At 36.9% G+C, this 26,635-nt stretch overlaps 1 protein-coding gene across 3 annotated transcripts in view; it reads left to right on the top strand.

The window, feature by feature from the left end:
- The window catches only part of NRXN1 (neurexin 1), a 944,853-nt gene that overhangs the window by 828,148 nt on the left and 90,070 nt on the right, over positions 1-26,635 (top strand). For all 3 annotated transcript variants that reach the window (XM_005864821.2, XM_014538489.1, XM_014538488.1), the window contains one exon: positions 987-1,306. In XM_005864821.2, the coding sequence (XP_005864883.1) occupies positions 987-1,306 (320 nt within the window). The remainder of the gene's footprint in view (positions 1-986; positions 1,307-26,635) is intronic.

Below are 26,635 nucleotides of genomic sequence, written 5' to 3'. Positions count from 1 at the left end.
TCCTGACAAAAAAACAAAAACTCTTGGTTTAAACTCTAGGCATCTTAAATAGCGGGCAATATGGATTGCCGGTCAAAAATGAAGTCCCTTTAACGTTTGCAACCTTCTAAGAGCATTTGGGAACAAGCCCTAATTAAAACTGAACTTAAAGTTGTGTGCATGCTTTTTATGAGCAGAGAACACTCTGCTAAAACTGGATACTCAATTTGATGATATTGGTACTGTTGCTGAGGATTGCTGTTTGATGGAAATGAGCCATAATTTCTCCATCGGTTTGTGTATCATTCCTGAAGCCGCTTTTTACATCTGAAGCTATTTTTTCATTCTATTTTGTTTTAATAGACTTGCTGAAAGCCAATCAGAAAAATATTTTTGGAATTTTTTTTGTCTCTGACATGCTCAGTGTAAACCATGCATTTCTTTTCAGTGTGATTGCCGAAAAAAATAGAATAATTCAATAACAATGGACTATTGCCTTAAAAAAATAAACATTTCTAAAGAATAGCATATAGAGACCTGTGGCCAATTAAGTGAATTATGAAATTTTTACCAGAAATTTAAAATTAGATATCAACTGCTATAGATTAGTTTCTACCAAGTGGTAATTTTAGAAGGACAAATACTTGAAATGCTAGATACATCACATTTTTAAATTACACACTTTAGACTTAAGAGACCAACAGTATAAGATCTTGAGGTAAAAGGGAAAGGGATCCACTAATAATTGATTTACAATACGTTATCTTTGATTGGTCTTTTAGCAAAAGCACTACATTTACAATAAGTTGAGAATTTTACAAGTATTTGCCAATGATTATGCATTTCATGGACACCTCATTTATCAGCAATGAATTATGAGTCAAATGCCTCTCTTATAGTTTATTGCTCTCATTATCCACCCCATGAAAGATCTGTTTTTATCATCCTTTGTAGAAAGTAGAGTTCACAATCAACATTTTTGCATGTATGTAATATTATTTTTACAGGGCGTCAGCTCACAATCTTCAATAGCCAAGCAACCATAATAATTGGCGGGAAAGAGCAGGGCCAGCCCTTCCAGGGCCAGCTCTCTGGGCTTTACTACAATGGCTTGAAAGTTCTGAATATGGCAGCTGAAAATGATGCCAACATCGCCATAGTGGGAAATGTGAGACTGGTTGGTGAAGTGCCTTCCTCTATGACAACTGAGTCGACAGCCACTGCCATGCAGTCAGAGATGTCCACGTCCATTATGGAGACCACCACCACCCTGGCCACTAGCACAGCCAGAAGAGGAAAGCCCCCTACGAAAGAGCCCATCAGCCAGGTAAGTGTGCGGATTTCATTCCTTCCTGTTGGACTTGTGGTTATGAAAGTGGGCATTTTCCTAAAATGTGATTGTTTCTGATCTCAGGCGTTATGGTTTCCTTTGAGTCTTGCGCTCAGTTTAACTATGAAATGTGTATACAAAGTTGATTTGGGATTTGGACTTTTATAAATTGCTTTGTGTTGGTTCACTGCTTGTCTATAGTCTTGATTCAGTAACCTTAGTCTAGCTCAAGCTGAGAGGGTTATCTGCTAATTACATAGGATTTTCACTTTTAAGTTAAATGAACAAGTTAATGTAATAATTTGAAAGGCCTTATTTGTTCAAGCTTGGTATTTCATCAAAATAAAATGAAAGCAAATTTGAAAGTCCTAGAGAAATTGCCTGCAAAAGGTCTACTGTATTGGAAGTCGTAAAGTTTTGAGTTGGTAGGTATGTGGCTGTCATGGTGAACAATAGATATACTCTCTTACTGTCTTTAAGAAATGCACACTGTTATCTGAGGAAAAAGACCCAAAATATGGTACTTAAAAACTGGCTTAGACTAGCATATTTTGTATGATATGTGGCTAACTGCCTTCATCTAGACTGCACTTGAGTTTACTGTTCAATTTTACATCTACAATTTTTGAAAGATATATTTTAAATATTGAATTTGTACAACAGGGAAGTATATTAGTAATTCAATTCAGGTATACTTCTTGATTGCCTAACATGTATCAGGCATTGGTTTAGGTATTGGCATTACATCATGGAAGAACAAGAACACAAATAAACTACCTATCTCATAGAGCTTACATTTTATGAAAAGCTATTAGAATGCTGTTGAAATGCTATTCTGATTGACATGTATTACCTTTGTCAATAATCTGTGGTTAATTGTCAGATTGTGTGTTCTCCTTGGTCCAAAAATAGATTGTTTCCTTTTGTTTTTAAGAGTGTCTTCAGTAGGTGCCATAGAAAGCTTTTCCAAATACATTATTTCTCTAGAAACCCATATTCTAAAGACGTGAGAATGATCAAAATTATTTTTAAATTGTTATTATTCCATGTGTTTGAAACAGACCAAGTGTTAGAATTAGAGAATAAAAGCAAATTTTGTTGTATCAGCATCCTATCTACTAATTAACATATTTTTATGAGAGAAAGAAGAAAATAGATTCTGGTTTTTATTTTGAAGGAAGAGGTGGAGGGAAAGAATAGAGGAAGAGAAAATGTCCTAGGAGAAGAGAGATGATCAAAAGTTGTAAATTCATAACTGTAGTGATGGATATATGTATCTATGTGCAGCGTTTTCCTCTCTCTCTTCTCTCTCTCTGTAACTGTAGTGCTGTAGTGATGGATATATGTATCTATGTGCAGCGTTTTCCTCTCTCTCTCTCTCTCTCTCTCTCTCTCTCTCTCTCTCTCTCTCTCTCGCTGCATTTGGCCACAAAGTAAAATGGACAGTCTAAAATGATGTTTATCAATATATATTTATTGATAACGCTCCATGTGCCATACACTGGTTTGGCACTGAGGATATGTTAGCAACAACAAACAAAAAACCTGCCCTTATGGAATAATACATTTTAGTCAGCATGTGGCTTAGGGTGTATTTTGTTGATTTTTTCTATCTTGTTTGGGTTTATAACATTGTTGATAATAACACTTAGCACCTTGGATAAAGACTTCTGACTTCAGATTTATTCTTGCTCAGCAGCTCCATTTGATATTATTTTCCAATATCTCACTGGTTATTATTTACTGTGGTTGTTGGTTTAATGTTTATTTAACAATAAGCAAGTTAAGGTGAATCGTATATAGAAGAAATAAAGCACAGAACAATTGATAGACTATTTCATTCAAGTAAAATAATTCATAAAAGGGCATTCTAGGATAATCAGAGTTGAAACATTCCCATTAATAAAGTTAGAAAGAATCAGATATTTTTCTTAGTAGTTTTGTTTAATCATTAATGAAATTACAGTTGCATAAGTTCCTAGGTAAACCAGATGTATTCCAAAATAAGGAGAAAAATTATCAGCTTTGTTTTTGTGTATTTTATCAATTAGTAACTGCTATATATTAAGAAATTATGTTTTAAGAAAATGTGTAAAGTAGCTATTTTATTTGCAAGCTGAACACCTACAAATGAAGAAATAAAAATTAATGTATTTTATAATATTAATATAAAAGGAAAACAGTTAACTGCTCATTAATTGTCAATTAAAAGAGCCTCTTTTATTATAAGCTATAACATGTTTAAAGACAGCAGTGCTTCATAGAGGTAAATGATCTAATCAATTAGTAATTACTTGGTTCATTTGAGGAGGCATTGACTTCAATAAAAGATTACTAGTTTCATTAAAAGATAGAGATGTTACATTTTTAGATTTTTTAACAGACGAAATATAGCAATTACATAATTTGGATTAATATGTTACAGATATTCAATTATAGCAACAGTGTCTTAAAGTTGGACTAATAGTTTTTAAAATTGTCTTCTTTATAATGATCTGTATGTGATTACAGCTAATGCCTGTATATGGGGGGAGTCAAAGGAAAGAAAGGAAGTTTTTTGAGTAACAGAATAATTTGTTGTGAATTTTCTTTACCTCACAATTGATTTTTAAATCACCCTCCAATTATAAAGATAACTAATACATGTAGATTTTCAATATATCTTTCTTAGAACTGTCAAAATCTTGGAAGTTTAAGTGATTTGTAATGCTAATTGCAGGACTGTAACCTTTGACCCATTTTTGCAGGTCAGATGAAGCATCTTCCTTTAAACTCTGTCTGTAGTACAAACCATCTCTATGTGCTTTTATCAACTGCCTCACTGCATTGTGTGCCAGCAAGGGTCATTTTATTTTCAAACACCACCCCGGACTGTTTTCTCAATCAAAGTGTATTTCCCTCAGTGATAACACTGAACCACTTTAGCTGCAGTGGCACTGTACCTTGGGGTGATTGCATGTTTGAGAACTATGGAAACAGATTTTTGGTCAAGCAGAATTAAATTGGATTCATTTCAAATAGATGAGATGAGTTTTTTTGGGCCATCCTGCAGGGCAAATAGTAGGAGAAATGTGTTTTTGGTTTTCACAGAGTCACAGAGAACATAAAATAGTATTCATCAAAATGTCATCTCATAAGATCTAGTTTACATTGCCACTTAAAAGTAAAAATCTTCAAAAAGAGAAGTTTTTCTTCCCTGATTAATGAACAATTTTCAGACTGATGTTTACTTAAGAAAGGCATGGTTCCTATGATGAACTAAAGAGTACTTTTTCCAACCCTTGTGGTTAAATGGCTTTTTAAATATGAATATAACAATATTAATACCTTTTACTAGTATATGGATTATATAAACTTCATAAAATTTGTTTTATTTAGAATACTTAACATATAAATGTTTCCATAAGACATGCTCATCTCAAAAAACCAGAAATTTCCTATAATGCTAATCTCAGAAAGTGATGATTTGCAAATATTTGATAGTATAAAGATTTTCAGGATGCTAAGAGCTTCCTGGGGATAGGGGGAGGAATTTCATGCAATATTTCTGGCTGTTAAATGATCCCTCCACTTCTGTATAATTTGGCAATGTCTTACGGGTATATATGTAGCTTTACATACATAAGTAAATGTGAACCAACATGCAAAGGGCAATATTCGGTCCTGTTGGTTGCCAGGCTGTAAAGGAAGGAGAGTGGAACCCTGCGATTTCTTTTAAGATCAAGATTGTGACATTTATTCTGGTGCAGGCTTTGTATCACATTTTGTGATCTTTTAGGTGCTTTCCTTTAAGAATAGTTTACAAGCTCTATACCTACTGTAGAGAATATGGATTCATTGTAATGCCTTTTACTTGAAGGGAGTGCAGTGTGATGGAAAGAGCAGAGTGAATCAGGAAACCGGGTTTCTACTTTCAGCACAATCACTACCTTGTTGTGTAACTTGGACAAGTTGCTTAATTAACCTCCCTGTACTTTGTCCTGCTACCTCCTTACAAGGGGATTGAACCAGGAATCTCTTGAATTATACTGAGCTCTAAAATTTCATTGTCTCTAGCAATGAGGCGCTTAGGTCTTCTGATGATTATTTAATGAAGCACAGGTTTCATCCTTGACTTTTACACAGCATGGCCATGCCTCTCGATTGGCCTGTATCACCCTCGTGTACCTGGTGTCCCAGTGTAATTATTATTCATAGTATCCTTTTTTTACTCTCAAAAGCTCCCATTTTAGTCTAGAAATTATATTGCAGTCTTCTTGTACAACAGACATAAATCCTTCTCTGCAAGAAAATCATACTTCATAAGAATAATACATAGTGAAGCCCTATCTTTACATTCCAAACAGAAACTGACTGGTATCTTTACCTGGTTTCAGGAATCGATAGGGTTTTTCATCTCATTTCAAAAATCTTAAGAAAGGAGAGAGAAGAAGGCTTTGGAAGAGTATGGTTCTTGACTGGAAAGACTATGTTTGCAACTGTTAGTAAGAAATTAAATTATGGAGTGGAACTAAATCAGCAAATATGAGGGAAATGTATTGGAACAAGTCTATGGCTCCAGTTAGGCCCTTCCTTTCCTTCCTTCCTTCCTTCCTTCTCTCTCTCTCTCTCTCTCTCTCTCTCTCTCTCTCTCTCTCTCTCTCTCTCTCTCTCTCTCTCTCTCTCTCTCTCTCTCTCTCTCTCTCTCTCTCTCTCTCTCTCTCTCTCTCTCTCTCTCTCTCTCTCTCTCTCTCTCTCTCTCTCTCTCTCTCTCTCTCTCTCTCTCTCTCTCTCTCTCTCTCTCTCTCTCTCTCTCTCTCTCTCTCTCTCTCTCTCTCTCTCTCTCTCTCTCTCTCTCTCTCTCTCTCTCTCTCTCTCTCTCTCTCTCTCTCTTCTTTTCCCCAGAGTAGAGTTAGAAAATCTACTCAAGCAAATGAAATGTTGTGTATTTAAAAGAATTGCTAGGTTGTCAGAGAGATGTATATTTCACATATGCAATGTCCTATAGAAGTCAATGGCATTTTATTCTTGTAGAATGTCTCACAAAGAAATTCAGCTAGTATTCAAACAAGAGTATTTGTATATATTGGGCACCACTATTGCTTCATAGCAGATTTCAATATACTCATGAAAAATTAATACTATTTGCTTAAAAAATGTAAATAGAGTGCACAAATATTTCCATGAAAAATATTTAAAATTAACAAAATACATTTTGTAACTTCAAAGAATAAATATTTTATTTTTTATTAAAAATATTAATGAGCCTTAGCAGTGGCTTCATTATTAAAAATAATTGCATTACTTATAATTATGTATGTTCTCATAACCATTCTGCATTTGAAAATACTGATGACATGAATAATTAATTTTATTTTCCCTAGCCCAATCGTTCTGCTGAATTCACTTACATTAATGTGCATTTTTACAGCAGATTTTAGTGCATATTGGAAAGAAAAACACTTGGGTATAGATTTTAAAATATATAGAAAGGCATATGATCCTGAAACTAATGGTGCTGGGTAAGAAAAGTATAATTCATTGTCATTTTACATGTAGATAAGCAAGAAGGTATTTCCCCCCTCATTGCTGAAAAGCAAAAGGACCAAAATATATACATTTTAAAGAGTTTAAGAAAATTCTCCTGCTCAGTATATTTTCCTTGAGGTCTAGAGGTTTCACACTAGATGTATTCACTGTTGGTGGATAAAACCTTGGTTTTGAGACATCTTTGGACAAGGATAGTTCTATACAAATATATCCATCCATCCATCCATTCCCTTAAACCATGTTTGCTGAGAACTTACTAAGTACTGGTTAATGCTCTACTCACTGGAAATACAGTGTTGAACAAAATCACTTTGCTGCACAAAGCTTACATTCTGTTGGAAAAGATGGACAATACAGATCAAAACAAAGAGGATACTTGGGATGTCAAGTGCAGTAGGAGAAAAGCAGAGAGGAGAGGGGGCTGGTGTGGGGAGATGGTCATGACATGAGAATCCTTTTTGAATAGAAATGCGCAAATTGTTAGTTATGTAGGCATCGGTTAGAATAGAACATTGGCATATTGAAATTCAGACTTAATTCTCTGATCCAGCAGGACTGTACCCGGTGTGGATAGTGCCGGTGGCAACTAACTGCTATATTAGGAAACTAGAAAGCAGGGGGAAAACAAAAGTGGCAACAAGGTGGATTGATTTGTTAGTGTTTTTTGTTTGTTTGTTTTTAAGGAAGGACACTGGCAGGCTAGTGCTAGAGCCTGGTCTGAGTGATTGGAGTGTGGGTTTCCCCAGGAAGGCAAACAGGGCACAGCTGGAGCCCCGCGGGGTGCTGTGTGGCTTCAGGTGTGTGGTAGCAGTAAGGCTGGGTCCTGTTGGACAAGCAGGCTGAGGGTGGGCTGGGATGCTCTGAGCATCAGGAGCAGCTCAGAGAATGTGGGAATCAGGCCTAGGTGGTGCCACTGAGACCGCTCTTCCCAGAGGCAGCCCGTCCCTCAGGGGGAGCTCTACGGGCCAGCAGAGGAGTCCTGGACTGAGAAACACCTGGATACCTGAGTTACATACTTTTATGGAAAGATTCTGCTCATGCTGCCTATCAGGCAATCCCCAATCCCTGTGAGTGCCTCCCCCCAACCCTCACCCAGTCACAATGAGAAGGAACTTCACCCCAGGGGCCCAGTCACCACGTGCAGGGAAATGGGATCTGGCCCGAAGGCTGTGTAGGAGCATGACCGCCAGAGGCCAGAATGGAGGAATGAACTGCAAATTCCATGTCCTGTGTGGTCCTATGGACACAAGACACTAATGAGTGTCTGGTTAATTATATCAGACTTATAATCAAATTTCAGGGTACATATGTGTGTGGGGAAAAGATGAAGTATAGTTTGTATTATTATTATTCTACACATGAGAAAATTGGGGCATGGAGAATGAAAGAACCTTCCCAAGGCTATGCAGGCAGGTTCTTTTCAGAGTACTTGGAGGTGATCTGCCCCTCTGTCCTTAAATATGGCCTGTTCAGAATCTTGTCACTTCTTGTCTTCTCATAGTAACTAGGTCCGTGTGATCTCCACCCAGGCGTCAGATTGCTCTTTCAAAAATGCAAATATGGTCATGGCCTTCCCTTTTTCAGCACATTCAGGTAGTGAGGAAGAAGGGCAGCTTCCTTGGGTGATCCCCCTGGTCCATCCTTCAGAGCTGGCCACCTGCCTGCCTCACTAGAAGGTCTAGCTCCATTCTTTTCCCTGATCTGATGAAGTAATTACAGCGACCTCTAGAGATCCTGCCATTTCCCACCTGGGTCCTCTGCAGGGAAAGCCCTTTCTTCACCCGCCTGATTCTAAGTTCTGGGAGCTGAAGTCTAAAGAGGCAACACTGTTATGGGGTGTTAGGGCAGTGAGTATGATGGTCAGGGGCACTGGCTCCCGTAGCCAGAATGCCTACCTAAATCTCAGCCTTACTTCTCCCACATGCTGTCTGCATTACCCTAGCCTAGGCAAATTGCATAGCCTCTCAATATCTTTGTTTTCCACCTATAAGATGGAAATTGGGGCTTCATCAACTATTGTGATGATTAAATGAATCAATGTGCTCTGTGAACTATATAAAATTACTGCTACTTAACAATTCCTTATTACAAAAAAAAGAGGAAATTGTATACAGTTCATTCTAACATATAAAGAAGTGTCTGACACATGTAACCATTATAGTAATAATGGTTTTGTGCAAAAATCATTCCTCAGGTACCAAGTATAAATTAAAGCATTTTTTACCTTTAAAGCTGTTTTCTCTGCCCTTGAAGAAATAGCTCTGAATTGATGTTTCTAAATCAAAGCTTCAATTGTGTGGCAAATAAGGAGCTGAATTCTCTATTGAATGAGGTGTTCTCCACAGGAAGGCAGCACCATTCCCCTCGAACATGTCTGTGGGACGGGGAGGCGGGAAGAAGATGACTCCGGGGGAGAGTTGTCATTGGCATTCAGTGGGGGAGAGCCACGAACATTAAATACACTGCACAGTGAAGAACTGTCTACTGATCCCCATGCCTGGCATTATTATTCAACCTCCCACCACCATTACGACCAATCTAAGCGACCATTGACTGAGCAGTTCAGAAAATTCCTATCCCTTTTTCCCAGCTGTTCTCAGAAGCTAATTCACAGTATGGTACTGCTTCTTACAGCTATGACTCCTTATAACTGTCCTTGATAACATGTTTTCATTAAGGAGCTTAAAATTGTATGATATAACTCATTTTTCAACATGGGTATTGAAAGCATCAAATGCTTCCAGCTGTGAGTTGGACTAAATTGGGTTTGTGATTCTTGTTGTAATCTCTTTTGCCATAAGCTTTATTAGCATTGGAGAAATACAATGACTTAAGACTTTGCAACGAATTAACATGTGGCAGTAATTTCAGTGATTTTCTCAGATAGGATTGGTGAGCGTGGCACCTTCTTGATATTTCTAGTCTCAGTTGTTGGACAAAGTAATATATTTTTATTAAATAAGTAGTTAATGTGGAAGTAGCAAGAATACAGTTTTATTTTCTGTCTTAGTGTTGATCAGCACTACGAATGATTGGACCATTATGTTTTGTGAAATTACAGTTATCAAATACATAGGTATGTTTGTATTCTATCTACTGATTTACTCCTCAGTTACATGTAATAATCTTCTTTGAGGGAGAGGAGGAAACAAATCATCTGAGAATTAAAAAAAAAGATAATTTTGCATATATGGGTGTTAACAATGCTTGCCTTTTTTTCTTTCACGATAAATGTAAAACAGTAAGCTAATAAGTCAAGATTAAATCTCTATGATAATTTCTTACATTTTCATTACCTAAAACGTATATTAGATTTTGTTATCTGTTGGCATTACTGAAAATTTCATATATATATATTTAGGTTTAGCTAATTAGAAGAGAAGGTTTAGCTAATTAATCTGCCTTTATAAAACACCAAATAGTTTTCACTGAATTCTCATCATCCCTATTCTCTTAATGTAAGATTCCAAGCAAATAGCATTAGTGTTAACCAATGATTTCTCCAGGAAGCACTCTAAATAAAATTGCACAAAACACAAGCAGTGTTTATGAATGCATGTTTGTCTGTCTGTATCTTTTCAACCATGGCATATGTTCCCTGTAAATACATGATGTTGTTACATAAAATTACAAATTAGCCGATACTTTTTTGTGTACCTAACATATAAAATGCACTTTTCAAGGTATTATATTCTTCAGAGTAAGGGTGCGGTATCTAGTTAGAGGATTTAGAGTTTTAAAACAAGAACCATTTCTCAGACATTTAGATTATCAGTAAATCCATACATAAATTATGAAGGTCCTTAAATCAACAATAGCAAAGCTTTTGTACATCACAGATGTACAGTCTATTATTAACAGCATCACTGACAAAATTGAAACTCGGGAACTAATTTAAAGGAAGGAGGGTATTTTAGTCCCTTTTTAATAACAAGCATATGGAAGCAACAGACTTTTATTATTTCACATGTCCTGAGTGTTGACAATGTGCTAGACACTGCCCTGACCATGGAATTACCCACATTCTGTGCAAAGCTTCTTCTAAAATAGATGTTATCATCCGAACTATAGATTTGATAGGTTAGAGGGTGGCCTCAGCCCCCTTGCTACTCTTTTAGGATTTTCCTAGTCAGGCAAGATCTGGAGACTGCCCTGAAAGCCATGCGGGGGAAGCTGAATCATCTCCATCCTCACATACAAAGAAGACTGGCTGCTGAGGAAGCCTCAATACCATTTGTCACATGTGTGGACATCAGTGTTGGACTATTGCATGGAGTAAAATATGAGCCAGTATAATGGGAAATTTATGTTTTTAAATTTATATTTATTATTGAAAGTATCTCACATGTCCCCTTTTTGTTTTCCCATTGACCCCCTCCACCTTGCAGATATTTTGGGGAGCATCTCCAAAACTTGCATAGGCACAGGTCTTAGTGTTGCTCGAGAATTAAACTCTTTGATCACTCCTGGGAGTGAGGGTGGCGGTTCTTGGGGCGCTGCTAACGGAAGCATTTTCAGAAGCCCCCATGGATAGATGATATGTGGAAGGTTTTATTGGCATGGCGTTATATTTTTCTGGTTCCAATGTCCCACTTCCCCCAGGCTAGTCCTGAAAGAGGAGCAGCTGGGAGTTCAGCAGAGTCTGAAACAAGGCCAGTGTCCAGAGCTTCGCTCCACATTGTCGCTAAGTGTGGTTCAGCATTCAGGTCAGATGAAAGCCTAGTAGTCCATGTGCAGAGTCCAACATGGCCTGTGTCATGTGGGCAGAGAGGAGTGTGCCCCTGCGGCAGGAGTCACAGGAGCCAGGGACCTGGAGCCAAGAGGGAGAGGCTCCTTTGTCTAGATTAGAAGTATATATACTATTTAGATTTTCCACATTTGCAGTGGCCAAGCCCGTCTGGCCAATTATCTGTTTCCAGGTGTGGTTGACTGGCAAGCATTTTCCCACATGACTCAGACCTCACTGGGTATGCTTCTAAACTGCCTTTGTCTAGTTCCTTTCCCCATCAGTCAGCAGGCAATAGACTTGGAGAATGTTAAATGCAGCTTTTTTTTTTTTTTGGCAAAGCTGTGTAAATGGTATGACTATATTATTTGGTTTTTCACTCCTTTCCTGTTAAATAATAACCAGGTTATTACATTGGCTTCATTAGTATGGCATCTGGAACATAGTAGGTGGTTACTTTTTCTTTGCTTAGTATCCCTGTCCCCTCTCTGCCACCACTTTTTTTTTATTTTCTCCTTTCTCTCCTTTCTTCCTTTATGAATTAGACCCTATTTAAGGTATTGCAGATTCACACAGGATGACCCAAATCTTAAATAAGAGCAATGGGCCTGAAATTGGCCAGTGGCATCCAAGGACAAGATAACAAATATATTTGACTATAGATTCCCCAAAGTACTGGCAGGCTGACTACATAAGGGGTCTATTTGCTATACCGTGTTATGCTAGCTATTCTGAGATCTTCACTATATAGCCCAGCATTGAAAACTTGGCAGTAAAACTTTGACCTTGGAACACTTGAGGGAAATATTTTCATTTCTTACACCTCTTAGATTACCTCTACAGCAGTTATTCCTAAATATGTATCAAAAGCCTATATGTACAGCTAGAACACCGTGTCGGTACTTGTGTCCATAGAACCAAAGGGAATATCAATTTATTTCAATAGAAAATGCCCACACCGCACTAAAGGGAAATCCTCTGATTCTAATGCCCATATTTCAGAAAGGAAAAGGATTCATCAAGATTCTCTCAAATTTCGTGGTGACATTTCTATAATTGACATTTTCATGCACAGCAGCAACTGGCCATTAGTAATAAATCCCGACAGAGTCAACTTCTAACCCACATCAACAAGTAAGACATCACAGGGCAGCCAGATGACCACTTGCTCTGTTTTGAACTGAGGGCTTTCTACTGTTCAAAGTAAGAATTTTTATTATAGTTTCGGATAGAGGTTTTATTACATTTGTAAGTAGAATTGTCCATGTTTTATTCAGTTGCCTCATTTTCTTATATACTCTTGTCAGTCTGTCTTTGCATTCTTTATTACTTGGAAATTTTATTCAGAAAAGGGAAAAAAAAGGAGCGAGTATAAAGCACCTAGTCTGAAATTTGTCATTGTTATGGCAGCGATAATTAACGACTCATGTTCCTTAAACAAAAATGCAACATTCCACTTTTGTATGTTGCCTCCTCTGCCAGATGTGTTCCTGGTTCCTCCTTTTTTCCTGTGCTGCACCTCTACCTGTGATCTTATCAATCATTAGCTCTACATTTGTCAAGTTCTAAAGCTTTGCTAATCTCAATGGTACAAGCTCATTTTAGACCTTTCATTTCACTTGAAGTTTTCCCAAACAACCCCAAGCATAATGTATTTCCTGTTTTCATAGCACTGTGGAGAGAGATAAAAAGATATTCAGATAAGTAGCTAAATACATCACTGTGTATCAGAACTTATAACCTTCACTTTAGTTTTCTTTTTGATAAGTACCTTAAAGTCAAGACCTATGCCTTATTAATCTGTGCATGCTCAGTGCCTGACATGGTACTTGGTGTAAAGTGGACACTTAGGGAATAGTTTATGATTAAAATAATTAATGTACATACACAGGGCACATTCCAGTGCTGAGGTAAGTACTATATGTTGCCTAATCATGAATTTTCCTGGATTGGTCAAAATTGCCAAGAACAAAGACGGTACATATAGGAAGATAATAAAATAAGTCGTTTCCTTCATATACAGAGTAAATACAAAGCTTTTAAATACAGGTGTTTTAAAAAAAATATATTCATATTTATGCAAGCGAAAGGTATGGATATGGTATACAGGAAACATAATTCTCATTTCAGTTTGTACTGTTGACATTTACATAAGTCCAGGAAGGAAGTTCCCACAGTTGTCCCTAAGATGGACAATAGAAGGATATAAAGCAGTATGATTTTGCCTAACTGGGACAGGTTAGTGGGTATAAAACACCTCCAGAGGTTCGGTAGAGTCTCATCATTTTGGGGTTATTGTGGTTTACCTAGGTGGGGAGGGACGGTGCTCATGGTCCTCTCTTTGGAGGAATATATTATCACTGGCATAATTTAGAATTGCTGACACATTGTAAAAATAAAAAGCATACTTTTTCTCTTCTCAGTTAAGGATTTTACTGAACACTTTTGTTCTTCTAGCTTTTATTTTTGTGGGACCTTAGGAGGGAGAAAGATAAAAAGCATCTATATTCTTTGCCAACTCGAACAGGACATTAAAGCTACCACTATGACACCGGGAATTTACATGGTTTGGTACTGCCATTAGTCACTATGCTGAAAAGAATGATTTCTGTATTTCCAATAACTTCTTTTCATATTCAAATGACAGATGAGGAGTCTCCTCTCTGCACACAATTAATCTTGTTTTTAATTTTTAACAGATTCTGAAATATAAAGAAATCAATATATGGTCTTCACCATTTCTGAATTCTGAGCTTCCTACTCTTTCATTAGCTTACTGGAGGCCCAGTGCATGAAATTCATGCATGGGAGGAGTGGGGGTTCCTCAGCCTGGCCTGTGCTCTCTCACAGTCCAGGAGCCTAGCAACTGATCTCCCCAAAGAGGTAGGCCCTGCCCATCTAGCCAGGGCTTCTCAATGGATCACCCCAAAGAGGCCCACCCAGCCGGGGCTCCACAATGGATCATCCCCACAGAGGAAGGTCCCACCCACCTGCTGCAGCCTGGGTCAGTGGCATGGGCCTCCCTCTTTGGGGTGATCATGGGGTGATGGCCGGGCCCCTGACCAATCACATCACACCTGCCTTGGCTGGCCTGATACCAGTGGGTGTCATAGCATGGTCATCCTGAAGGTCATCTGGATGGTTGATCTGCTGTTCAGTTGTTCACTCGATTTGCATATTGCCCTTTTATTATTATAGATTAACCTGCTGAAGCAGTTTCTTGAGTATGCTGAAGAATCTTTTAATCTGCCCAGTTTGACCAAGGTTAGCAATAATCATTTGGGCTCAAAGAACAATCACAAAAATTCAAAATGATTCCATGGTTGATAAGGCCTGAGTTATTTTGCATTATTTTATTGTCTTTCATTTCTGATGGTTAGAATTAGATGATGTGATAAGTGAGCAAAATAGACTTCAATCTCTCTAATATCTTATCTTTAATGAAATCTTAGAAGAAAATGGCCTTATATTTCTGACTTCATAACCCTCTATTCATCAATGGAGAAAAGCCAAAATGAAAAGCTGGGTATAGTTTTGTTGTGGTCCAATTCAATTTGTTCCAGAGAATAAGGAACAGAAATATTAGAGAGATAGTAAGAGTAGTGTTGGAAGAAGAGGAGAATTTTTTTTGTTATTAGCTGTATTCTAACATTCCAGCTTGACTTGGGAATCATTCACACATTAATTCAGATGGTAATTAAAGCAAGAAACTCAGTCTAACAAAAATAAAAAGCAAAAAAAGAGAAACATTTTACATTTAAACCTAATCATATATGGTTATCATGACCTATGTTTTGTTTATAATTTCAATTTTAACTGTTTGTCCCTAAGCAAAGATAGATATTCTATTTAAATTGGATTAAAATAAACTTTGTCTGCCCCCACCATTTTTAAGTTCCAGGCCTATTTCATGTATTAATTAGTGTTTACTGTATTGCAAAGTACTCCAAAACCTAGTCACTTAGACACAATTATTTAGCTCATGATTCTGTGGTTCTACAGTTAGCACTGGGCTCAGCTGGGTGGTGATTCATCTAGTTCATATGTTGATGATCTACTGCCAGATAGACTAGGGACTGGCTGATCTAAGATGTCTCAGTTAGGACAGCTTCTCTGTGCTTCACATGTGCCTCATCCTCTATCTTAACATAGAATTACATGCGTGAGAGTGGAACTATACAAAACCTCTTGGGCCTTGAGGGTCAGAGCTTGCCTAACTAACATTGTTTTTACTGCATTTATAAAGCAAGTCACAAGATCAGCCCAGATTCAAAGGAGAGGAGTTGCAGGAATTGTGCCCATGTTTATACTTGAGCACAAGGAAAATGGACTATAGTAATATTTATGTTTCAGACATACAACAGCCTATGTGTGATGTGATGTACATTTTAATAAATGAAAACTCAAATGAAGATGAACAAATGCATATACAGATTTATCAAAATTTGAAAATGTTGGGTCAACAATAGTAAAACTGGTTATGTCCATTCTACCCAGTCTCCCAGATAAAGGAGACTCTTACTCATTCCTTTCTGGGCACATGCTGAATCACAACAGCTAATTTGTTTTTGTACCATAGACAGAAGATGCTATAGTTAGCTTTCTCCCCTTTCCTTCCTAGAGGTCTTCATCAGCAAACTTTGATGGTCAAAGATCACATTATTCAAAGATCACTCTACTGCAAAGTACATGAATCTCTTTTGAGGTACATCTATAATCTTTCATGATCTTGATTTAATAAGCCTGTCATAATCACTCTTTGTGTCTCCATTATACCTAAACCCACATACCTACACATTTCCCTCAATTTCATATTTTAGGTTATTTTCTCTTATAATATGCTATGCAGTTGTCATAATTTACTCCTTCACTATATTCTCATTCAAGCCATAGACTAAAGAAAATGTCAAAACTTCCAAGAAGATCATTCATTATTTCTCTTCTCTGATGATAAGAATATTATCTGGATTGCAATCTATCTCCAGACTTTTGCTTGTAATTCATCTTGATATTTCTATAAAATTTGCATAAATATCTGGCAGAAGTTAACAGGTGTTTTTTTTTTTTATTTTCAATGTAAGAACATTTTCAAGAAACAAAAAAGATCACTCCTCTTCCAGTAAGTGGGTAGAGAGAGTAAAGCTCTATGTGGGAAGGAAAATCCAAGTAGTTAGAGTTAGAGAATATGTGTTATGGAAGGAATGTTTATGTTCCACCAAAATTCATATGTTGAAACCCTACCTTCAAAGTGATGGTATTATGAGATGGGGCCTTTGGGTGGTAATTATGACTAGATGAGGTAATAAGGGTGGGGTCCCCTTGAATGAGATGAGTGCCCATAGAGAGTCACAAGAGAGCTTGCTTCCTGTGTCTGCTCTCCACCGTGTGAAGAAGCAATGAAAAGTTGGCAGTCTGCAACCCCAAGAGGACTCTTACCAAAACTGTGAGAAATACCTTTTTGTTGTGTATAAGCCACCAAATCTGCAATACTTTGATATAGCAGCCTGCACCAACTAAGAAAATATGATATCTTTTTAAAAAAATATATTTTATTGACTTTTACAGAGAGGAAGGGAGAAGGATAGAGAGTTAGAAACATTGATGAGAGAGAAAGATCAATCAGCTGCCTCCTGCACACTCCCCACTGGGTATGTGCCTGCAACCAAGGTACATGCCCTTGACCGGAATCGAACCTGGGACCCTTGAGTCTGCAGGCCAACGCTCCATCCACTGAGCCAAACCAGCTAGAGCGAAAATCTGATATCTTGATTCAAGTGGTATGAATTCCTAGGACAGCAGAAACAATGATATTCAAATGCAGATACCAGGGGAAACCTAACAAAGCTAAAAAGATGTGTTTGGGAAATTATCCAAACTTTTGATTTAACTTCCCCATGTGTAGTCTTCTTATTGCAAATAACCAAGTTACATTGGCTTTTATTTCTTCCTGAGATCTGCAGTTAATAAAATGTTCTTATTTTGGCATCACTTATCCTCGTCGTTCTGTTATGAAATGGAAGAATGAAATATAAGAAAGGCATGTAGATTTAACTCTGTTTAAGACAAGTAGAACCAAGTTTAAATTTTGATGAATGCTAGTTTTTTAATTACATTCTAATGCAGGCCAGTCACCTCTGCTAAACTCTACTTATGTATTAGACAACATATAAATTACCTAAGTAGACTTTAGAATAGCATTATTCAGGTAAATCAACAAAGAAAATACATTTTTAGAAAGAAAATGGAATATTATGCAAATAGTTAAGGTATCTATATATATAAAAGCCTAAGCAACTGGCTGACTGGTAGCTATGATGTGCACTGACCACCAGGGGGCAGACACTCAATGAAGGAGCTGCCGAGCTGTGGTGACTTGGCAGCTGCAGTTCTCCTGTGACACACCCGAAACCAGAGAGAAGGGAGCCTGATTCCAGGGTGTGTCACCAGAGAACCACCCTCTGGCAATCCGGAACCACTCGGGGGATGTTGGAGAGCCTTTTTCGGCCCAATCCCCACAGGCCAGGGGGACCCCACCGGTGCATGAATCCATGCACCAGGCCTCTAGTAGATCTATATGGGTATGAGCAATGAACATTACCATGTTTAAGTTTTTACACTATTTCATTTATTTACTATGTAAATGCTTGTGAAACATTTATTGTAGGAACAATACTATACTAGGCAGTGTAGAAACAGCAGTGGACATACTGGATTCAAAACCATGCCATAATGGTGCCTAAATTTTAGTGAGCATAGAAAAATATAAACAAAATGCATAAGTAAATTATATTATCTACTAGATAATAGTAAATGCTCCAAAGAAGAATATTAGAAAAGGAAACTAGGTTGCAATTTCATTAAAAAGGTCAAGTAAAAGGTCTTCACTGACAAGCTTTGTTACCATCAACTGTTCATTGAAAACACCCAGTATTAGATAATATTTTCACTGAATCACTTATTTTCAATTGTGAATGCCTCAACCATGACTTAATAGAACCTCCCTGGTAGCTCCACACAGTGTCTACACCACCCTGTATTCATTTTTTTTAACCACATTTCTTTGTTAATATGAATTAAAATACAAACTCTCCCCTCAGGAAACTGCACAGAACAGTTTGCTTGCAATTTGAGTGTTCTGAGATCTGGAACCCAATTAGGAAAAGCTGAAATCACTTTAAAGTTACATCTACTGAAATCAGGTAATACTATAGAAACCAATACCTTCACATGGGGCAAAATATGTCAGTTTAGAAATAACTCAGCCTTTCTATAATGATGAGTATAACAAAATATCAGTAAGAATTTGTGATTCAACTTTGTACTAGTCTGCTCTGTCTACTATAACAAAATACCACAGACTGAGTGGCTTAAACAGCAGAAATGTATTTTCTCACGGTTCTGGAGGCTGGGAAGTTCAAAATCATGGTGTTGGTTGACTTGGTTTCTAGTGAGAGCACTCTTCCTGGTTTGTACATAGCTGCCTTTTCATTGTCTTCCTATGGCCTTTCCAAGGTGTAAGAACAAGATGACAGAAAGAGGTCCTCGCTCCCTTTTCTTACAAGGCCAACAATCTTACAGCATTAGGGCCCCACCCTTATGACCCCATTACTCTTCAGTACCTTTTAAAGGCCCTATCTCCAAACATAGTCACATTGACCTTTAGGGTTTTAACATATGAGACAGACAAGCTCTCCAATTAGAAGCTTACTGTACATTGCTGATAAGACAATCTCCCAACTGGTCTTCTTGTCTCAAATCAATCTTCAGTACTGCCACCTAATTAATTCTCATGGTATAACAATAGGAAAGCTTCAGGTCAATTTCATATCCCCCAGGAGACCCAAAGAAAATCTCAAGTCTAATTTAAGTAGGGAATGAACAAGTTAATACTTGCTACCAATATGGGGGGAAAAGTGCTTTTACTCTCTGGCACATATCATCAGACTTTCAGCATATTTAGAAATAATAGGATTCCTAATAATAATGGCTGGCTAGTCACAGTGAGTAGCATATTTATCATTTTTATTATTCTCCAAAAAGGAATTTTCAAATTGAATGGTAGCTATTATCTCTTTTTTAAGCCCTATATTGAATTATTTTTAACACAGTCCATCTGTTACAAAGGAAGATATATTCATTCATTTTAGAATTGGGTAGGGGGCAATTGTGTCTTTCATTTTATTAGAATCAGTATGTTGCTAAAGAAGGCTAGAGACACCATTGAAACTAGCAAGACCAGGAGCTATATTCTCCAATAAGAATACCTCCTCTTTAATTGGTTAATTAAGCACTGGGAACTAGATGCAGCTTCCAATCCTTCTTACTAACAGGACTGAACTTTCAAACAATCTTAAAATGTTGCAGTCATGGAGAATTTTTTGAGAACATTTCATATGATGCATTTGCATGAGACAAAGTGCATTGATTGCTCTTGGGCATTGATATTTTCTAAGTACACAGTTAGGTATATGGAAGAGCAAGTGATTGGTCTCTGACAACTAGAGAATTGGCAAAATTATTATTTGTTCACTTGATCTGCCCTCACTGAGTTAAACGATTTTTGAATTCTGTATTTTGTGAGGGGCTGACTGTACTTTATGCTGAAAGAAAATAACTCAAAATCTGGCAAAGGAAGTTACATTTTATTAATTTATACTGATAAATACTGAATTATAATTAAGATGGATATAGGTAAGAAAGAAAGAAAGAAAAACATTCCACTAGTAATGAGTAGATAATTTAGAGAAGTGGTCATTAGAAATAACCTTTTGGATTCCATTTGTAACTCACTGTGCTTGATTACAAATATGTTAAATTATTCAACAATACACCAAGATTAATAGTGTAAAAAGACACTTAGTTGGTGCTCTCTAAGTAACTGTTGAAATAGATAATAAAAATTCTCAATGGTAATCCTTGATAAAGCATTGAGACATGCCATAACTAGTTACTGCTTACTAATAAAATGTATGCAAATTTTCTTCTATGATATTTACACTGCCCAGCCAACATCTGAGCTACACTTCAAGACATATCTCCAGTTGTGTATTATCTGTAAATGTTTACTGTCACAGTAAAAAAAACAAAAAACTCTTACCCATGGTTTAACAGGAAAATGTTATTCCAGACTGTTGCAGTATGGGAGAGAAACTGAATTTAACTCCACTGAAACAAAGAGCTAGAGAGGCTGAAGTGGTGATCATAAGCCACTTGTGTTTGCTAATTGACCTTACTCAATCGGAAAGTAAATGTTTGTTTCTTCATGACAGGAGGCAGTTTTCCAATTTGGAACAGGCTGTTCACCTAAGAAGGTTTCTATCTTCCCACAAAGACTTGCAAGATAGGGAAGCTATCCTTCTTGCTAATTACATTTCAAAAGGATGGCTCCCAGGTCATTGAGAAAGACATTCCCTAGGTCATAAAACTGGCAAGAGGTTTTTAAGGAGATTTATATACATTTTAAAAGTGGCAGAGAAAGAATTTGTAATGATAGCTTTTCTAATATAAATGCTCTAAGAAAAGGGAAGTCAAGACTTACTGTAGTCAGAGAGAAATCTGTGTGAAGTGTAGTCAAACTCAGAGGAGCATCAAGAGTGTCTTGATTTTAAAAAGACATTATTATTTTAGAATTTGGGTCTATTATTTTAAAATGCCCGATGTATCTGTGTTAGGTAGCTGGGAAGACTGGGCAATGTAATAACCAATCTTTGAAGAGGAAATATGTGCACAATTTATATTTATAAGATTGTAAAATCTCCATTGGTATTTCCACAAAAAAGTTTTAAGGAGCAACATTTTTATGGTCTACTCTAATGAAACTCCCAACTGGTGAATATTTTATATGATCATTGTCAAAGGCAGAAGTAAGGGAATTGTGAAAGAGAGGAAGAGAAGAACTTCTATATTTGCCAACAGATTTTTTTCTCCACTCTTTTTTATTCACTGGTCTTAGTATTTATTATTGCCCTGACAAGGTGCAAAGCATTAAGGTATAAACACAAAAGATCTTGAAAACAGAATCTCAGGTGAAGGATGAGTATAGGGAGGATAAATTGTGATGGAAAAAAAAGAAAAAAGAAATAAAAAACAACCACCACAAAACAGAGTCTCAGCCTATAGTAAACCAATATAATATGACAGAAAGGGGAATTTACTTACCATTGGAACAATCAAGAGAAGCTGAATGGAGGGGGTTGGTTTTGTGTTAAGTATTTATGTAGCGCTTTTGAGAGTTGGCCACATGGGTAAATTTCCTGGGAGGTGTAGCTTGAGCAAAGGTGTTAAGGTAGAGGGGAGACAGAGATTAGAATACACTGGGCCCCATAGGACAGGGACAGGTACTCAGGCTTTATTCCTAGAAAAGGGAGAGTCAATGAAGGGAGTAAGTAGAGGGATGTGTTCAGATTTATAATGTGAAATCACTTTGGATGCTGTGTGAGAGACAGATTTAAGTGAGGCAATAATAGGAGAAGGATTGTATGAAATCAGCTACTTTCTGTAAATTGTTCTCAAGCCATTGTTTTTTTCACACTCCCTCATCTGGGTGATATATGTTCAGGGTTATACTCTTAAAAGGAAGTGAAAGAACCCACCTCCCTGGGTTGAAATAATAACACACTTAATGAATTACAAGGAAAAGGAGTGTGTCCCTTGTTAAACTTCGCCATCCAATTTTGTATTCTGAGTACGCAAGTTTAATGGTTCTTAGGAGAAATGTGTTCTTGGTAATTCCCCCAACAGTTCAGAACTTATTTAAGGTGTCATTAAACCCTTTGAGAGACAGAAGCATGCTTTATGTTTGGTAATTGATGAAATGTTCCCCTAAATAAATTTCACATTGCTGAGTCTGATGACATGAATAATAAATCGTAACCATGGGAAAGCAATGGCCATTTTGAGCAATATGCAGGGAATTGATATTCATTTAGTGTTGAAAAGTAGGACACATTTTCATGATGTACTAGGCTCTCCGGACCACTGTAGTAAACCTCCTGACATTAAAATCAGAGGACATTTCAGGGCCAAGTGTGCTAAAGAAAATGTCTCTGTTTTAAACACAAAAATTCTGGTACAGTGGGGCCTTGACTTACGAGTGTCCCGACTAACGAGTTTTTCGAGATACGAGCTGTCTCTCGGCTGATTTTTTGCTTTGAGTTGCGAGCTAAAATTCGGGTTACGAGCCAGCTTCAGATACCCCACCGCTAGTTGGCGCAGCGAACGTCACAGTGAACGCCACAACATCAGCCCAGCATCATGTGTCTCAGTGGTTCACTTTTTGATTTGACATACGAGTAATTTGAGTTACAAGCTCCGTCACAGAACAAATTAAACTCGTAAGTCAAGGCCCCACTGTATTTCAAATAGCATGCGCATTAAAATTTTAGTAGGTGTTGCAGTTCAATTGAGTGGACCTGTTCTATTCTCATAGGCAGATGGGGGACTTGGGAGGGTGGAAAGGTGAGGTTGCTGCATTAATAAATGGTCATCAGTAGTTCCCATACTTGGCTAATGTATTTTCTAAGGAAATAGTCTATGCACTCAATATGCCACCTTAGAAACTCCTATGCCTGGATAGTGAAAATAAATATATTGATATCTGCCATGAAACCAATGAGAAAAACCCATCAGCAATTTCTCATAAGCCATTACAAAATGTCCACAGTAGGAATTAGCCTGAAGTCAGGCCACAAAGGCTAAAAATTACCCCTTTGCATATTTTCAAAATTAGTTAGGGACTGAGAGTCAGCATGGTGTTGGCTGCGGAGCAGACCTGTGCATTGTCTTCTTGACTTCCCACTTACTAGTTTGTGACCTTTACCAAGTGCTTAATTTGATTAAGCACCCATAAAATTGGAACACTACAACCTACTTGCAAGATGATCTTAAAAAATTACAACAGCTAATGCATGTACCATCTTGATCCTTGTAGATGTATAATAAATTAATATTTTCAGAAACATGTTTAAAACTATAGACAACTCTAAGCATTTTCAAAATTTCCCTCCTGCTTGACCTTGTAATAATTTTCTATTTTCACATACCCTCATTCTCCCTCACTCTCCTTATCCCAACTTCATTATCTTCAGCTACTTTCCTGAAGCTCATCGCTTCCATTGCCATGTGGTAGCCTCTTGTCAGAAAACATTGCATATTAATTTCTCCATGTACCTAAGTGTATGCTCACTTCATTCTAACACCTCTTACTCATCATCCCCGCTTCCATGTCTCTGGAAGCCCATCTTCTTAATTTAAATTCTCATTACTCTAGACACTCATGTTTGATACAGCTCCTCGCACCTAGTTCACAAATCTTCTCCTGGGACTGGTCATAAGAGGATGGTAGGATATGGTTTGTATATGTCTATTGTAGAACTAGATAAAAGGAACATCATGAGTGCAGTGGGTAGTAAGGTCATCTGTGTAAAAGAACATTTTTTTCTCCTCCTCCTCATTCTCTCTCCCACTCACTGTCCCCAACAGACCAAATTTTAAATCTCTTCAATGCTTAACCTGTATCTTCTCTGCTGTTTGTGGATATCTTTATAGTATCTCTTTGTAGTGCATTGTTTGAAACGTATAGATGGAGTCAATATTATTAAGTATTATGCCTTCTTACAATAACTGTGAATCTCATTCATCTGCTAGTCCAGAATCTTCATTTTATGTTTGAGTGGTCTAAAGAATTAAACAATTTACTGTGGTGAGAAAGCTTCTTGCGGAAAGGGGGCTAGAACCTGGTTCTCTGAACTCTGGGCTTAACTCCTTGTTACAGCTATAATTGATAGGAAGCCTTATCTTCACTGCAAAGAAACTTAGTATTATTCTATATGATAGTACATATGTATAGAAAAACACCCAAGACAAATCCTCTGGATTGTGTTGACAGGTGTTACAGCTGAGTACTCAAGGCCTAAGATCTGGATTAGACTTGAGTTCAGGGTCTCGGTTCTTTATCTGATCTGCTATGGAACATCATTTAGCCCCATTTCACATGCATATGTACATGTATCAAGCAAGCCTCGGCACCTACTACAAAGCACTATCCTCATTTTATCCTTGTTTCTTCCCTATCAGTAAAGAAGGGAGAACACACAGTCCCTTTGGAGACGACAGAATGATGAATTACTGCATGATTTCAGCAAGAAGGAGCAATACATGTAGAGACCTAGCTTCAATTGTAAAATGAGAATAATAGTGTCTAATTCCCAGAGTGCTATGATAATTATACACAATAACCAAAGTAAAGCGCTCTGTATAAATGTCAGATACTATTAATATTGTCTTTGATTTTTCTAGATGACATATATGACCTAGTTTATGTTTAAAATTATGTATGAGAGGACTACTTTACTTTTCTAAATAATATATTTGAGACTCTCTATATGGTATGCAATATAGTCATCCACCCCATTCATCCATCATGATTTTTTACATAAATATTTAAATTTCATTTGATAATATCCAAGTGAGACCATCCATATAAACAAATTTGGCCAAGAAGTAAATGCTCTATAGCAATTATCCCATTGAACTTTTTTTAAAAGGTTAATCCATTAGCGTTGCCTTTGTCTTTCTCTCTTTTGAATGTGATGCTGGTTAAACATCCATGAAGCCTTTGGTTAACCTTTTATGCAAAGCAAGTAAAAACCAGGCCCAGATTTTCATTGTAAGCCTGTCATTGGTCACCAGATTGAGTACAGTATTAGGAAAAAAAAACATGATGAATTTTCACAGAAAAAAAAAGTTGACATCAGCCTCTTTCATGTACTTGGGTTCATTTTTAGTTAAATTCAATGCCAGGACAACAGTATCCCATCGGTGTCTACTTATAAATTATAGCACATGTTTTGAAATGGCATTGTAAAATATGTGATAAAGGTGAAAAGGCTTTCAGATATAATAACTCATAATCAAAATCTCATTTAGAAGAAAGCAGCCTGCAGACTTACAAAGCCAGGAAAAGTAGTGTGACATCTTTTCAAAAAATGACAGGAGAAAGTCTTGGCTGTGATTTATGTTTTTCCTTATGGGTTCTAGTATATATGGAATCTGACATGCATATGCACATATATCAAGCAAGCCCTAGCACCTGCTACAAATCATTATGCTCAATGTATTCTTGTCTGTTCCCTGGTTATCAGTGAAGGGGGTGGAAGACAACAGAATGATGTAGTACTACTTGTTTTCAACAAGAATTGGGAATATACATAGATACTGAACCTTAGCATTAACTAAGGATGGAATTGGTTGCTACAGAAACTTTATATCTGCCTACATATAAGAGATTCTGACAACCAATAAATTTACAAGTCACTGAATAAAAATCTAATGTTTTCATTCCTTGACATTTCTTCAGCAACTATTCATCACAGATAAAAAAAAAAGTAAAATGAAAATGTAGGGCACAACTAAATATAAACAAATCTCCCTTTTAAATATAGACTGAAATTATTTTATACTGCCTTGATTATATTCCAAAGTTTTAGTGAAAGAACTAATTTGCAATTTGTCAAGAATCCACTTAGATTCCAGATGTATATCCCAATTCTGAAATTTTGTAGGAACCCAAATCCTCTGTTTTTCTAAGTGAGTTATATATTTTATTTATGTTATGTTGGGGAGGACAAGATTCTTGTGTTGGGGAGTTAATTGTATTACAAAAGTTAGTATCATTCTATGTATCAAATCATTAAGTGCAAGATTTAATATGCTTTTAAAATTAGAAAGCACTAAGATACACTTCCTCTTTCTAAGACTCAGTATGAAGGATTGCCATAAGGAAAAATTACTTATGTGTTTTTATTGCTTGCAACATTTGTTTTGTAGCCATGGTATTTATATTATCTTTTATGCAGGGAGATAAAAAAAAAGGAGATCCTTGAATAGTTGATTTAGCAAAATATGTACTAGAGATGATTGCATAGTATATTTTTTAAAGTCTTTCAAAATGTTTTGATCATTGTGAACACATTTTAGGTATTGTAAAGTCTAGGAAGATAGCACTGAAAGATTCTCTTGATTTTAACTAATATCCTTGGCTCCTTTAGTAAAACAAAGGCCAACATTTGACT

This window comes from Myotis brandtii, unplaced genomic scaffold (assembly GCF_000412655.1).
Source record: "Myotis brandtii unplaced genomic scaffold, ASM41265v1 scaffold191, whole genome shotgun sequence".
NCBI lineage: Eukaryota > Metazoa > Chordata > Mammalia > Chiroptera > Vespertilionidae > Myotis > Myotis brandtii.
Note: the sequence above shows the minus strand (reverse complement) of the source record. Positions and strands in the feature narration are given on the sequence as shown.